The sequence below is a fragment of the Gobio gobio genome (assembly GCF_949357685.1).
Source record: "Gobio gobio genome assembly, chromosome: 2".
Lineage (NCBI taxonomy): Eukaryota > Metazoa > Chordata > Actinopteri > Cypriniformes > Gobionidae > Gobio > Gobio gobio.
Genome location: NC_137098.1, coordinates 52,307,866 through 52,323,218, shown reverse-complemented (window position 1 = coordinate 52,323,218; position 15,353 = coordinate 52,307,866). Strand labels below are relative to the sequence as shown.

Sequence of the window (15,353 nt, the reverse complement as noted above, 5' to 3'; positions counted from 1 at the left end):
CAAGTGCCATTCATTTTGTAACGAAATATTGCAAAACATGTCACTTAGTGAAAAGTGTCCATAGTTTATGTAATGAACAACCTTGGAATAGTTGTATAGATGTGGCTCAGAAATGTGCAGTTAGTTGAGAATTGGTCTAGGTTTTATATAATTAAATTTATTTTTAGATTTGTATTTATTTATTTTATTTTATTAAATTTGAAAAATCCATTTAAAAGTCCTCTTGTCCCCACTACAGTCTTTAAGGGTTTTAAGCTGTCAGAGACCAAACCTGAACATTTGTTAGTTAGTTCATGCTATTGGCTTATAATTTATGAAATGTCTACTGTGGGATTTCCATGGGAGATGGAGAGAAACAGAGGAAGAGGAGGAAAGGATGAGATGACTCTGAAGCAAAGAGGGCATTGTCTTGCTTTCTGTTTTTCCTTCCATTCGCTACCCATCTCACATGGACAGACCTCTCATTCTCTCTTATATGGATTTACTGTGTATGCATCCCTCATTTCACTAGATTTATTGCCCAAGTTTTTCCAATGTGCAGGAAGTCCTCTTGTATAATGGTGTTTTGTTTTTATTTTTTGACCCCATCAGATAAAAATCCTGCATAGACTCTTGGTCCTCCAGTCTGCTGTTTTCTTTCAGGTTTAGTGTCATATTAATAGCTTTGGATCTCCCCTGAAGTATTAGCCTGATTGTCAGGAAGGCGCTGGACGGCAGACAAGGGCATATTTGAGGTTTTCGGCTTGGAGCTTGAATTGTGTGTGTATCTGCGTGTGTGACGGTGAACGTGTGTTGATGTTTAAACAGCACTGTGGTTTTCCCGGCATAAATATACACCAGAGTGCTGCTAAGCTCCGCTCTTTATGTTTGCGAGATTGCATGTAAGCATTCACTTTTGAGGTTGTAAATACAATATGAAAAATGTTTCTTGTTCTTTTAGAGATGAGAAGGCAGCATAATCTGACAATTGAGAGAATGACAGTAGTGTCAGATGATATTCAGTTGGACAGGGATAAAAACGAGGGGAGAAACATGTAAACAATTCAAATAAATGTCCATAGTTTTACCACCTACTGAAGAGGGTTATACTGTGTGAAAGATAATCAGTAGGTGAACCTCACATTTTTTTGTTTTTCTCACTCATCTGTCCTTTTTCTCTAGGGTAAGGTGGCTCAGACGGCATGCATGTCAGCCTGTAAACACCTTTCCACCTCCCTGCTGCTGCTTCTGTTGGAGGCTGATGTCAGGCAAGTGTCTATGGGAGCCCTGCAGCAGTTCAACGTGGACGTCAAAGAGTGCGAAAGTAAGTTTGAGCAAAAGCTCAGTGACCATTCATAAGCCTCCTTAAACCTGATTGCGTGATTGTGCTTCATCCTGGTGTGGCCCAATTTAAAATTTCCTGAATCGCACTTGAGACTTTTAATTATGCCACAATGCTGTGTCCACTGTAACTAACTTATTTGGCACTCATGTGATGTTCTGAAACACTGAGCTGAAAGTTAGAGTAAAAGGTGAGAAGAGAAGATTATGCATATTCTATGTACTGTGTATATATAGTATGTACCTAGTATTTGAGATTTTTTGCTTGGCCCATCTCGCCTCAAGGATTTGCGTGTAACCACAGCTAAAACTGCCTTTGAGCGCCTAACCCCGTATGGTTAATAGATTTCCCGTGATCCTCAGCCAGCGCACGCTATCGCTATCACAGACAGAGAGAAAAAAGGACCCCAGTCATAAAACGGTCACATCAGTCACACCGTATGCAACCTTTACATTTGAGTTTACATTTTTTGGAAGTTTCAAGGTTAGGTCTTAGGAAATAATACAAAACTAAAATAACTTCTTAAAGATGTAACCACTTGAATGCACAGACGATGCGTTCGTGGTTCGTTCTATGAACAGTTTGCACGTGTCTGCACTGTGGGACAGAGAGGGAGGGAGATATGAACATACAAATAAATGAGGACAGTTATGTGAGAACGCTCAGAACTCATGATTAAATAAATGTTAATATGGACTGCATATTTCACTACACAGCGGCAGCAAAAAAAAAAACTGCACCTTGCCTTATAATACTCAAATGTAGTTTGGTGCTCAGGAGTTAGGGCCGGTTCACACGGAAAGCAGAAACTGAATGCAAAAAAAAGCAAAAATGCATGACACGGGCAGTGAAATGGGGAAAAAACGAAAGGTCTCGTTTTCGAACGCTGTGTTATGCTGGAGACTGCAAAAGATGCGAGACGCGAGCGCAGCGGTTAAACATGTCCGAAAAGTAGCACAGTATTATAATGGAATAGAAAAACGCATTCTGTGTGAGCCCCTAATGCAGATGAATGCTTTAATCTCTATATTTAGTTTTTCACCAATGTCTGCATGAACATGCATAGGCTTGCTCAACCAATGTAGTTATATCACTCAAGATCGGCATACAAGATCGGCATTTGAAAAAGCCAATATTAGTCATAAAACCATATTCAACAACATATAAAAACTAGATCATCTTTAGAGTAATTTTATGAATAAAGGTGGAAAATTAAAAACATGTTGAAAAACAAAAATGTATGTCATTTTAAATTCCAAAGTAGTGAAACAGCTGTGTGCAGGGGGGGCTGCAGCACCCTCAGCACACCTAGTTCCTGCGGCCATGCCTAAAACATGCACATTAGTACCTTGGAGTAATAATATTTTCCCTTAAAGTACTACTTTAAACCTTTAAGGTGTTAGTAAGGACAAAACTGCCCATTGTGAGTGTAGAGTGTAGTGCACCAGTGACAAGCTGCGGTACCCCTAAATGGAGGGGGTGTTATATAATATGTTACCCATATTATCGAGGGAGGTATAAGGCAGTTTTAGCATTCTAAGTTGAGAAAGGGGTCTAACAAGAATATATAAAGCGTTTTCTCCAGTCTTAGCAGGGTTTCATTTAACAATAGTAGGTACTTCCGGGTACAGTTGGACATATTATAGACTAGAATGCTTCCTAATCACTTTTCTCAATTAAAGGTTATCGGTCATCATACCACTGCATTATTATCTCGAGCCCGCAAGAGGCTCTGTTAAGCTGAGATTGGCCTCTCTCGTGTCTGCTGTGCCTCCTGTACAACACCAGGAGCGAGCGATGGGACATTCAAAGGGAGAGGGTGTCAAGAGTTGCTTCCTGTTCAGTTCAGTTGGTTTTGGGGAGCATAAAGGTCTTGACAGAATTTCCTTGCTTATCCCTCGAGAGTTTTCTTAGCGTAGTCACTAACAGGGCTTTATGCTGGTATGTGGCAGTTAGGTGAAAGCCTAGAGGTCCCTGTTCTTGAATCTTGATGAGATGTGCTCTGACACGCGTCACGTAAACCATGCCGTTTTTGTCGCAGGTCTCTCTCCTGTAAAAAGGCGAGTGGGGAAGTTCGCAAAATCGACAGAGTCTCGGCAACAAAAGCGCGGGGGTAAGCAGTCGCTGGCTCAGCGTTTGCGGGGGTCAGAAATAAAGATGGCAGGCGTGTAATTTGCGTGAGAGGCAAGAAAGGCACGCAGCATCACAAGGTGAAAGGGATTTCTTCTTGCCCCAGCTTGTTTTGTCTCCGCGTGTCAAATGTTCCGTTTTTCAGAATGGCGAAGCTGCTTGTTTACGGGTTCCCGTCCAAAGGCACAGAAAGGTCCAATGGCCCTCAGAAACCTCTACAACTCTTGCACTCCCCACACACCCCCAGCCCATTGGCTTTTCACAAGTGTTGTCGGCCCCTTCGCTAAGTACCACGCCACTGGTCTGGGAGAGCGGCCTCATGGGAAACGGCGTCAGGCTTCAGGTTACGGGGTAAAAGCAGCCCCCTCATCCCCACAGCCCCTCTATCTGGCTTGTCAGATCAACGTTGGGGAGAATTAATGAGAGTTTGATGATTTTTTTTTTTTTCCTCGAATGGGCCGCACAAAGCCGGTGGCAGACCTAGAGACATGACTCTGCTCTGAACCACCCAACTAACCCTCCACCCCCTCTGCTAGCACCCCCAAAACCTTCAAAGCCCCCTTCCATTTCACCTCCCCCGCCCCCACTGAACCTCCCCCTGTCCTCCCCTTGTCCCGGCTGTCATCCGTCTGCCAATCTCCCGCTCCATGGCGAATTCCCTGCTCTCTTTATCCCTCTCTCTTTCCCACAGGGTTTGCCAGGGCCGGCCCGGTGCCTGGCTTCCAGGGGGACACTCTGCTGCTCGCCTTCATCGACTTGAGACAAGTAAGTCTTTGTTTTTTTCCACTCCTTTTTCTTTTCTTTCATTCTTCTTTCCCCTTTCTTCTGTTTTCTCCTGTTTACCCCTCAACATCCCCCCCTTCTTTCTCTTATTTTCCCCTCTACTGTCAAACCCAACCCCCTAAACCTCCACGCTAGCCTTAGTTTTGTTTGAAGGTTTCTTTCCTCCAATGTGTGAGTCTGTGTGTGTTTGTATTCATATCTGTGGTCTCAAGGCCCGACTTGATATTCACCTTTGTATTTACCATTGTGGTACCGAGGTGGCCTCAAGATCTCCTCCTGGTTTAAAGTAAGATTTTTTAGATGGTTCTTTACGGGTCATCTTATCCCATTTGCACCTCTGCACACTTGAACATTGCGGAACTGGAGTCGCTGATAGGAAACGTTGGCCTCTGGCTTGAAAAACACAAACTGAAACACACTGAGAAGAACATCAAGGTGATTTTGCAATCAGAAAGGCAAAAGTCCAAGGCATTATTCTTTCATCCCAATTATTGTTTTTGGAGGACATTTTGGTTGCACAGAGTCGATTTTGTTACTGCAGTTAATTTGAACGTTCAATATTATGTTGTCCGAGATGTAGGCTAGCAGTTAACATGCATACTTCAAGTTCAGACCCAGAGCATGTGCCTGTATGTTGTGGCTACCTGTAAGCACCTCACAATTCAATTCTGATTCAGGAATGATCCAATTAAATTCTGATTGAGGGTGTTTACAATCCTTTTCCAGCAAAACATTGCAACTTTACAGAGTTATGACTAGATCTCTTATGTTTATGGGTTGGCTCAACTATGGTCTGATTGCCGTAACTACAAAATTCACCCTAAAACCATATTGGTCTAGTTACTGCATGTAGGGCAGTAAAAAAATTAGAAACACTTATTCCCCATTGATTTTCTTGTACATTACATAACATATATTACGTGTCTCTTTAAATTCAACATGAACAAGCTACAAACAAAAGCTTGGAATATTCTTTATGTTGAAGGTTGTTATTTTGTAACATTGTGGCTTTTTATGAAAAGTCCTGCGTGGCAGGTCTTCCATGTCTTGCATTCTGCAAACAACAGCTAAGCGATCGAGTTAGTGTTTGTGCATCTAACTGAAGTTAGCTAAATAAGTTCTTAAGTTTTGAAAAAAAGGCCGTTAAGAAGTATGTAGCGTATGTGTGTTTGTGAATTCTGAGATCTGGAGAGGATGGGAAACAATAATAGTGGGGGTATAAGGGTCCATATTTGGGACCCCCTCCCTTGTTGCCGAAGTGGCCAACCTGGGCGGGTGTCACGGACTGAGAGGGGATGACGGATGGGCTGGATGCTCAGGGAGTACTGGATGAATGAGCTGACAGACAGTGACGGATAGCTCTTTCTTCCACTAAAACAATTCCGTTTTGTCCCGCCTGCCATCATGATGCAGTGCCACTTGTTTTCCATTTAGTTTTTTTTTTCCGTTTTTTTAAACCTGACTTCACCATGAAGGCGCTTGTGTGGTTTTGCTTTGTTGTTTTTTTTAAGAGAGGAGAAAAGAGGATGCTGAAGAAAAGAATGAACAAAATAGCCATTTTGCTTTTTTTAATGTCATGTTTTGCTTTTGAGCTGTCATGATGCATGACTCTCTACAAAGATATCTTTCATTATTAATACCGTTATTGTTAGTATAATTTCAAAAGCATCCGAAGTCGGTAGAGGTGCAGTCTTCTCTCAAGAGGTGGCTTTAAAGGGGTTGTTCTGGTGATCAGAGACGTCAGAACTGTTCTGTCCCCCTGCGTGCCTGGCCCTGAATACGCCCGATAAATCAACCTGAAGGGCCCGTTTGTGTCCCGGTCTCCCGGGTCCTGGGATGGGGCTGCGGGTCAATCCTTATGGAGATAGACAACGAAAAGGTCCGGAAGCCCTGGGAGGGGTTTTGGTGAGAGGCTGGAACCTGGATTCACTCTCCTATCTGAAAAGACAAGAATACAAAAAGAAAAGAAGGATATCCAAATTCTGCTTCAAAGCGCTTTAGACAGAGAGGAATAAGAGGATGGATGGAGGATGACGTGACGAACGACTTAATTCTCAGACCTTCTCAATCATTATTGTATTAATCTGTACTTTTCAGCTACATTCACATAGCGGGGAGATATAGTTGACAGTGCTGTTTGGAGTGCTAAATATAGTTGTTTGGTTACAATTCTTCAACCAAAATAACTACCTGAAATTTTAAGGTGTCACGGCAGGTGTCATTTCCAGAGCGAGTTCACCTTTTATATGCAAAATGAATGTACATATAGCATGAAGAATGCTTGGCTACATTCATACACATTATTATACAAGTGAAAATAATGGTTTTGTGGTCTGAGAGGAAGATAACTCTTCAGTTTAATGTTGAGAAGATAAGAACTGGACTTAAGCAACTTCAGACACAATCGGTTGTCAATCTCAAACACTGTGTGTAAGTGGCCTTCCTGTAAATGACGTTTCAAAATATGAAGAATATGTGAAAAGAAAGACAAAAGACAGAGATAGAACTTTTCTGTGTTTGACTTGTAAAACCGGCTAAAAAAGACTGGAATACAAGATTTTACAAGACAAAAAAAAAAACAACAGATAAAAATTGGACAGTCAGGAATCAGAAGTAGGCATTATTATAAATGGTATGCTCCAGGCTGCAGTTCTATATTTAGGAGTCTTATATTAGCAGATTATATTAGGGAGGGTTTGTGGCGATGGGAACCCTTGGCTGGCCTTGGTGTGGGAGGCCTGCTGGCCTCTGTGGCGAAGCTGGCCCCCCAGCAGTGCACGTTTTCGGGGTTGCCGCATGCCTCAACTCTTGCGCTGGATCTTCTGCCTTCCCAAATTCCTAAGGGGGTGGGGGTGGAAAGAGCCAGCAGCCAGGGTTTGGTTGATGCGGAGGCCCTGATGGCCTTACAGAACTGTTTTAGTATATGAGGGGGTGGTCTAAATAGAGTTTGGCTAAATTTGATTAATTTGATGGTTAATTACATATGGTTTTTGTCTGACTGTCTCTTTGAATATGTATTTATTCTTCTGTGTGTCAGTTAATTCTATGTCCGAATAACCTTCAAACTTAAATCTGTTTTGTTTTTACAAATCTTTCAAACAAGACTTTTTCATGTTGACATTCGAAGATTGCCTTTACAAAAAAAAATGTTTCCAGGTAAAAATGAGTTAAATTTCAGTTCATTCTATATTCTAATTCTATATCACATTAAATTTCGATATTGTTATTCTGCATTCATATTCATTGCAAATTTAGTCTACATTTAGGAACTTTACTTTAGGAACCATGAGGCTGCTAAGCATTCCTGTGGCCTGCCCACAGGCATTATCCTAGAATTCCTGGAACGTTGTTAAAAGGATTCAATGTAAAATGCTTTTCCCCTCTCTAACCCCTTCCATTCCTTTCTCTTAGTCCTTGGCGGTGAAAGCCTAACACCAGTGACACCACTAGAGACTTGTGCTTGCATCCTTCTGAACCTTATGGGCACCTTCTTAGTGTCCATATGATTCTAGCTAGCCAACTGCAGCTGTGTCTGATTTCTTTAACCTCTTTTACCTCTATGCCCTTGTACTCTTTTCTACTGTGATTGTGATTAACTCTGTGTTCTGGGGTGAAATTTTGCTGTCAAAGTTGGTTATGTTGGTTTAAGTGTGATTTGATGCTTGCACAGAAACGAATGATTGAAAAGTAATCTGTATAATGTTCTGGCACCATCCGAGGATTTAATACTCCTCAGGGTTATTTTGGAGTTCCTTTGTTTTTGTGTGTGTGTGTGTTTGGTAATCGCTAAACAAACTCAGAGTCCGCTAGTGACCCATAGTGAAAAAATGTTGTTCCGGCAACAGGGTGCAAGGCGGGGACATGTTGGTGGGCCAGAAACTTGAACACCCCCTACCCCACCCTGAAAGGAGTTCACTGCGGTTTAATAAAATTTGCTGCTTGCTCCCAGTTCTCAGTCAGCAAACTCCTCTAGAGAGTCAGGGAATCTGGAGAATGTTCCCTCAGTTATAAAGACTTCTCGTAACAAAATGAGACATTTTTTTTTTTCTTCTAAAACTTTTTAACGTTTTTTTTAAAGGTACACTATTTAACTTTTTTGTAAAAAATGTACAACTTTTATATAATGAATCCATCTTCAAAAGTGTGTTTTTGGTTTATCCTGAATCACAACAGTACGCCTATATTCTGAGTAGGATGCCAACCTCTGCGAACTGGCCCAGTTCCTGTGTGTCTCGTTATATACGTAAACCGAGAGAAGTAGCTCTGGCTACAATGTTCTTCCGTAAGATGCATGCAGTTTTGCTTATTAACCGCTAGATCGCGTAGTAATATACATAGTGTACCTTTAAGTACCGGTCAAAAGTTGGGAAATATTAAGATTTTTTTATTGTTTTTGAAAGTAGTCTCTTAATCTCACCGTTCAAAAGTTTGGGGTCTTTTTTCAAAGTGTTTTTGAAAGTCTTATTCTCACCAAAGCTGCATTTATTTGATAAGTTCAATAAAAACAGCAATATTGTGAAATATTACAATTTAAAATAGCTGGTTTATGTTGTAATATATGTCAAATGTAAAATTTACTCTATTCTTCACGGTCACATAATCCTTTATAAATTCCTCTAATATGCATATGATTTGGTGCTCAAGAAACATTCCCTTCCGAAAATGAACCATTGTTTTATTATAGTAAAAGTGAAGTAACCATGTTTTTTTGGCTAATTAATTACCATTTATATAACCACAGTTTTACCACTAATACCATGGTTAAACTATGGTTATATTTTGTGGTTACCATGGCTTTACTATAATAACCATGGTTCATTTTCGTAAGGGTTTATTTATTGTTATGAATGTTGAAAATAGTTGTGCTGTTATTTTTGTGGTAACTGTGATTCATTTTTTTTTAGGATTCTTTGATTAGAAAGTTCAAAAGAAAATATATATTTTTTTGTAACAATGTGAAAGTATTTACAGTAACTTTTGAGATCGAGATTGACAATCGATTGGGTCTGAAGTTGCTGAAGTCCAGTTCTTATGTCAATTTTTTTTTCTAGGTTTCTCAACATTAAACTGAAGTGTTATCTTGCTCTCAGACCACAATCAATAAGATACAGAAATGCAACCTTGCACAATAAAATGTATGGTAACACTTTACAATAAGGTTGTATTAGTTAACTTTATTTAATGCATTAGTTAACATAAACTAACCATGAACAACACTTCTGTTCAGCATTAGTTAATCTTTGTTAACGTTCGTTAATAAAAATACAATTAATGTTAGTTCACAGTGCATTAACTAATGTTAACAAGATTTTAATAATGCATTAGTAAATGTTAAAATTAACATTAACAAAGATAAATAAATGCTTTATAAGTGCAGTTCATTATTAGTTCAAGTTAACTAATGTTAACTAATGAACCTTATTGTAAAGTGTTACCAAATTTATAATTTTGTTCAAAACAATAACAAAAACCATATTACCCAAAACTTCTGTGGAACAGTAGTGGATATTACCCCATTGTAGTTTATTATGCGTTGTGTTTTTTTTTGTACTCTCGTAATTTTTTTTTCCGATTTGTGACACTATAATTAATCTTCATATTGTTTGTGGTATAGGAGGAAGTTCACAGGTTCAGAGAAATGACTAACGGGAGTGTCCCATTCAAGGAACACTTACAGTATTAATGTACCATTTGTTTCAGACAGTTGCACAACATGTGCCAACATGCAGGCTTTGGGGAAAAAATTGATCTCTTTCTGACAGCTTTCTATTAACAGTTTCTAGTTGAGTAATAGTGAAAGGCTATGACCTTGCACTTTGAAAAGTCAAAATGAAAGCGAACTATCTTTGAACATTAATTAATAACGAGAGTACGAGGCACAATGTTATCATTATTGAACAAGTGGAAATTCTGGCTAATAGATGAGGGAGCATATGGTGCATATAAATGTTACGTTGGAAATCGAAACCGAACTTGATGTGGGATTTCCAGCCGTTTCCAAAATTGCCATTTGGGATTTCCCTGTCAAACATACGCCTTTGGGAGATTGAATCCCTGCAGTAAAGTGTCCATCTGCCACCTTCTTCTCTTGTACAGTCAATGTCTCTACAGTCAACACTGTTATGAGATTTCACCCAAAAAGGAAAAAATCATAACAATATTGGTCCCATTATGTAGACTAAAAAGAGACTATTTTTAAAATATCTTCTTTTGTGTTCCAGAGAAGAAAGAAAATCACACACATTTAGAACAACATGAGCGTGAGTGAATGACAGAATTTTCTTTGTCTTATTTATTTATTTATTTATTTTTTTTCTTAAATTTTGCTTATTTCGAGCTCTGGTAGACATATTGTCACCTTTATTTATTTAGTGCTTATATAGTTCATTTCAATCTATAAAGCAGTTCTGGAAAAACAATGATGTCATCGTCCAGCTCAGTTCAGTTATCATACAGTCAGATCAATAATCTTGTTGAATATTAAGCCATGGTGCTCATGTGGATGATGCAAATCCAATTTCCTACCATGTCTCCACTAACAAAAGAGGCAAAAATGCCTAAATTAAGATTATTTTTTCCTTAAGGACATTCTATGTCACAGTTAAGAATAATTCCAGACAGTTTCTTGTCATCCACTGACAGTTTAGTGACCATGAAGCTGATCTGTAAGGTTATTTCCCACCTTTGGAGGGTGGATGAGACCACCTCTGTCCCACATTCTCTTTTAGGGATGTCAGTAGGTTAAACCGGAGCCTGAGTGTGTGTTTGTGTTTTTAATGGAGCCTCTCTGTCAACCGCAGTCTCCCTGAACCTTAACCTGCCTGGTTCAGTAGCTGAGGTCAGGCAGTGAAGGTGCGCAGGAAAGAAGAGAGATTGAGGATGAAACCATATGGGCTGTGCTCTTCTCCTCACCCCGTTCAACTACAGCCTCCCACAGATCCGCTCTTTGTGTGGTTCCTTCAGGGAGAGATAGAAAGTTTGAAAGAACAAAGACTGCCACTGAATCTCGATTGTACAAGCAAACCAGCTCTCCTAGATTTTCCTGTCTTTGCTTATGGAAAATATGTGAAAACGAATGAGAAGGAGTGGAAATGTAGGAAGGAGAAAGAAAAGGAAACGGCACAGGCAGTGCTCTCCTCAGACCATTTCTCCATAGTATCCCTAAACAAGCCAGTGACAGGTGTCACAGTTTAATCGTCCCCCATTTGCTTCCTCTCAATGCCCAGTGAGTGTGTCACGCTTAAATCCATCCCCCCTGCTCTTTCTCAATGGTGTGCTGGTGTGTGTCAGTGAAAGGCCTGTTTGAGGCGCTGTCATAGGTCTCCAGGGGTCAGATGGATGAGCTGCCCTGCTTGTATGGAGTCAGTGAGGGAGCAGATATTCTCCAAGCAGGGGGTTGACATCTCTCTTTGCGGTAGGGTCCCATTCAGCCCTATGAGGATGGCACTGACGTGAATCTTCTCTCTCAGTCCAGCATGAACACAAACTGTCAACTGATTGCTTCTCCAGCATACCCTTTTCTTTCTTTCTCTCTCGAATGCTTAAAAAGGATATTTCACCCAAAAATGAAAGTTCTGTCATCATTCACTTACCTACGTCAATTCAAACCTGTATGTTTTTTCTTCTGTGGAACACAAAAGAAGATCTCTTTTGGCTTATTATGAAAGTCAACAGGATCCAGATTTTTCGAAGTCCAAAAAGGAGATAAAGGTACCGTGAAATTGGGTACCAAACTCTGTACTTTTAAGGGTACCGACCGAATTACGTTGGTACTACCGATTCACATTAAATCAATCTGTGCCAAATTTCGGTACCTGAGAATGCATCTCGTGATATAGACTTGTGTCTGTGAATATTGATCTGCAAAAATACGAATCCTGCATGTCTCTGTGCGAATGAATGGCGGAATCGCGCAGTTTAATTTACCTCACACACACACACTGAATTGCACCTGACAGTCACGTGTTTCCATCTCTGCCGTCTCATACGAGGACATGAATGCATGAATGTCATCTCCAGAGCCGCTCTGAGTTTTATTTGAGAAAAACTACCGTCATGTCATAAACACACAGAAATTCAAAGGTCTGTACAGTAGAATTTAGATGCACGCCTCAATGTAATAATAATACTAACACTAATGTAATAATAATAAATTATCAGAACTTTATTTTTTGAGTAATAAACTCTTTCATATTTTGATTTTAACAGTATAAAGCTCAGTTGTGCAGCACTTTGACAACATTTTTAAATTTAAATTACATTTCTGGTAAATTTGACCAGAAAATACACAACACAGAATTTGTGCAAAATATTTTCATAGAAATAAAATTACAAAAATAAAAAATATTAAAATTATTGTTTTCATGAATTAAATTAATTAAGTAGCTAGTAGCTTACTATTTACTTTTAAATATTACAGTATACAAACATCACAGACAATGGCAGACAGCGACCAAGGCAGCTCTGGCATAATGTCAATAACACTTCTATAAATTACTTCGTTTCTTTGCAGTTATTGAGGTAAACATCCCTAAAGTACCGAAAAAAAGGTACTGTTAGGTACCGGCATTGAATTTCAGGTACCGGTACAAGTTAAAATGTGCGGTACCCAACCCTACGTGAAATTAATTCATACAACTGGTATATCTGGTTACATGATAACATTGTATAATGCGTATGCAGACTATATCAAATATGGGAACACAAAAGTCAAGATGAGCCAAATGATAGTGTTTCTTCAAAAGTTGAGTCGTATGGATTAGTTTAGTCTTTTTAGGAACATAAATATTTTTTGGACCGCATTAACTTTCATTTTATGGACAAAACGAGCTGAAATATCTTCTACTGTGTTCCACGGAAAGGTTTGGAACAACATGAGGGTGAGTAAATTATTTCCTTTTTTGGGGAACTATCCCTTTAAGTTGGAATCCGCTCCAGTTCAAAACAGGGCTTCCCGTTGTCCAGCTGCTGGACTGGAGCTCCAACATTTTTTGTGTGTGTGTGTGTGTGTGTGTGTGTGTGTGTGTGTGTGTGTGTGGATATAGGGGTCATTTATGGGACCCACATATTTGTGGTTTTCCTTCAGTTCTGACCCTTGGTTCTGGTAACTTACACTGCAGGAGCACTGTTTTAGTCAGTTGTGCCTTATGTTCCATTGTTGAAAAGCATATTTTTATATTCTGTTTGTCACACTATTTAATTTTCTTGTTCTGTGGATTTCAGTAAAGCTTGACATTGTGGTTTATGTGGTTATGTAGTGTACAGTGCTGGTCTGGAAGTTGCACCCTTCCAAGAAGAAAGGGTTTGTCATAGATTTATAAGCAACGGTAGCTTTGACTTCTGGTTTCTAAATGAGGCAATAATTGGAGAACAAAAAACAATATCAGGGTTACATGAATAACTGCAGGTATAGAGACAGGTAGATGTTTGTTTTTATTTGTGTTTTTTCTCCCTATTTATAAGTTTTTGCTCCTTAACACAGTATGTCACAAAAACAAATCAATCAATTGTTTTATATATATATATATATATATATATATATATCTCAATAATATATAAATAATATATATAAATCATTTTTTGTTATTGTGACATACTGTGTTAAAAACTCAAAGATTGGTGATTCCCTGCAGCTTCCCTGCTTCAGAAGTTGTTTTTCGATGGATGGATGATTGAAATCCCATCTATAGAATGTTCTATTTAGTTTCTATATTTCCCAGTATGAAGCTGAATTTCTTTGAATCCTTCAACTTCTAAATTGTACTCAACCCTGATCAACATAGCATATTATAGGTATTAAAATATGTTGGTTACATTTGTTTGGTTCATTTGCACTTGTCTTGTTTGGTTTTGTTAGAATATAATGGTGATTTGGTTTTTAAAAACAATATATTCTGTGTATAGGTTATGCTTTAGTTTTTGAAATGTCTCACTTTTTTTTTTTTTGAGCAGATGCTTTTATCCAAAGCAACTTGCGCATGATTAACGTCTCAAGAAACATAAGCATTTTTAATGTAATTCCATGATGGAACACTTCTACATATTTGAACTACAGAACGAAAGCCGTGCTCTCTTTTTCTGGGTTAAGATGCACATAGAATCATCCTTTTTAATGCACATTTTAACTTTCATGCACATAATACTATTCAGCAAATGTATTGTGTGTAGTCAAGTTAATGTGCACAAATGGCTGTTTTTTTATGCATGCTTGCTACAAACTTCACCCATTGTATTATGTAGAGCACACAGCTGACAACTCTAAGTGATGAGGAAAGAGAACGGGGGAGCGAGTGGGGAGATGCATGAATGTGACGTTTTGGACAGTGAACTCATCCTGGCCCTGGCGCACGCTGGCTGACCTTCCTCTAGTTAACAGCCAGAACTAGACCAGGTGTAATCACTTTCTCCAGCCTTCCGCCTGTCTTTCCGTCCAAGGGAGAGTAAGCGAGTAGGGGGTGGGCCAGTCGAGTGGCCTCCGGCCGACCCTGCTCGCATTCCCTCGGAGCCAGCGGACGATAAGCCTGACGTGCTATCTGTCTCGCTCTTTTTCCCTCTTCGTCTCTCACAGGCTCAGTTAGTATTGGCAGGTCGAGGAGGGTTTGTATGGTAAAGCAGAAAGTCTGTGTTATGCATGTTATACATGCTGGAATCGGGACAGAGAGGGGGGAACTGACCCTCCAGTAACCTTGGCTTTGGTCCATTCAGGGAGTCAGGCAGGATCCAAAGTCTGAGCCCATCACCCTCTACCACTTTAGATCAGCCCCGCGCCAGGGGCTATGCCCTCACGGGAGAGCCTGGGTAACAGGGGTACAGAAAAGAGAGACTGGTATTATTTTCCCTTTTACTCCTTTTTTTCTCTTCCCACCCCCTGTTTCTTTTTCCTCTATTTTTCTTTCCTTATTTTCTCATTCTCCTCCCTCTGTGAATTTCTACTTAAAGGCTTGACAGAAAGGTTGATTTACCGGTCTTGCCTCTTTAGCAACCTCCATCTCAACCCTCATCACCTTTTTACCGGAAAGCACAATGTGTTGTAGGTCATTTACAAATGCCAATTTGTTTGTCATTTAGTAAGGTAAATAGGATTTGGTAAATTCCGTTGGGATAACAAGCACCAACCTGA

The 15,353-nt window shown here is 39.6% G+C and overlaps 1 protein-coding gene across 9 annotated transcripts in view; it reads left to right on the top strand.

Moving 5' to 3' along the window:
* Positions 1–15,353, top strand: part of exoc6b (exocyst complex component 6B) — a 107,715-nt gene that overhangs the window by 77,665 nt on the left and 14,697 nt on the right. For all 9 annotated transcript variants that reach the window (XM_079810769.1, XM_079810764.1, XM_079810771.1 and 6 more), the window contains 2 exons: positions 1,162–1,303; positions 4,143–4,216. In XM_079810769.1, the coding sequence (XP_079666895.1) occupies positions 1,162–1,303; positions 4,143–4,216 (216 nt within the window). The remainder of the gene's footprint in view (positions 1–1,161; positions 1,304–4,142; positions 4,217–15,353) is intronic.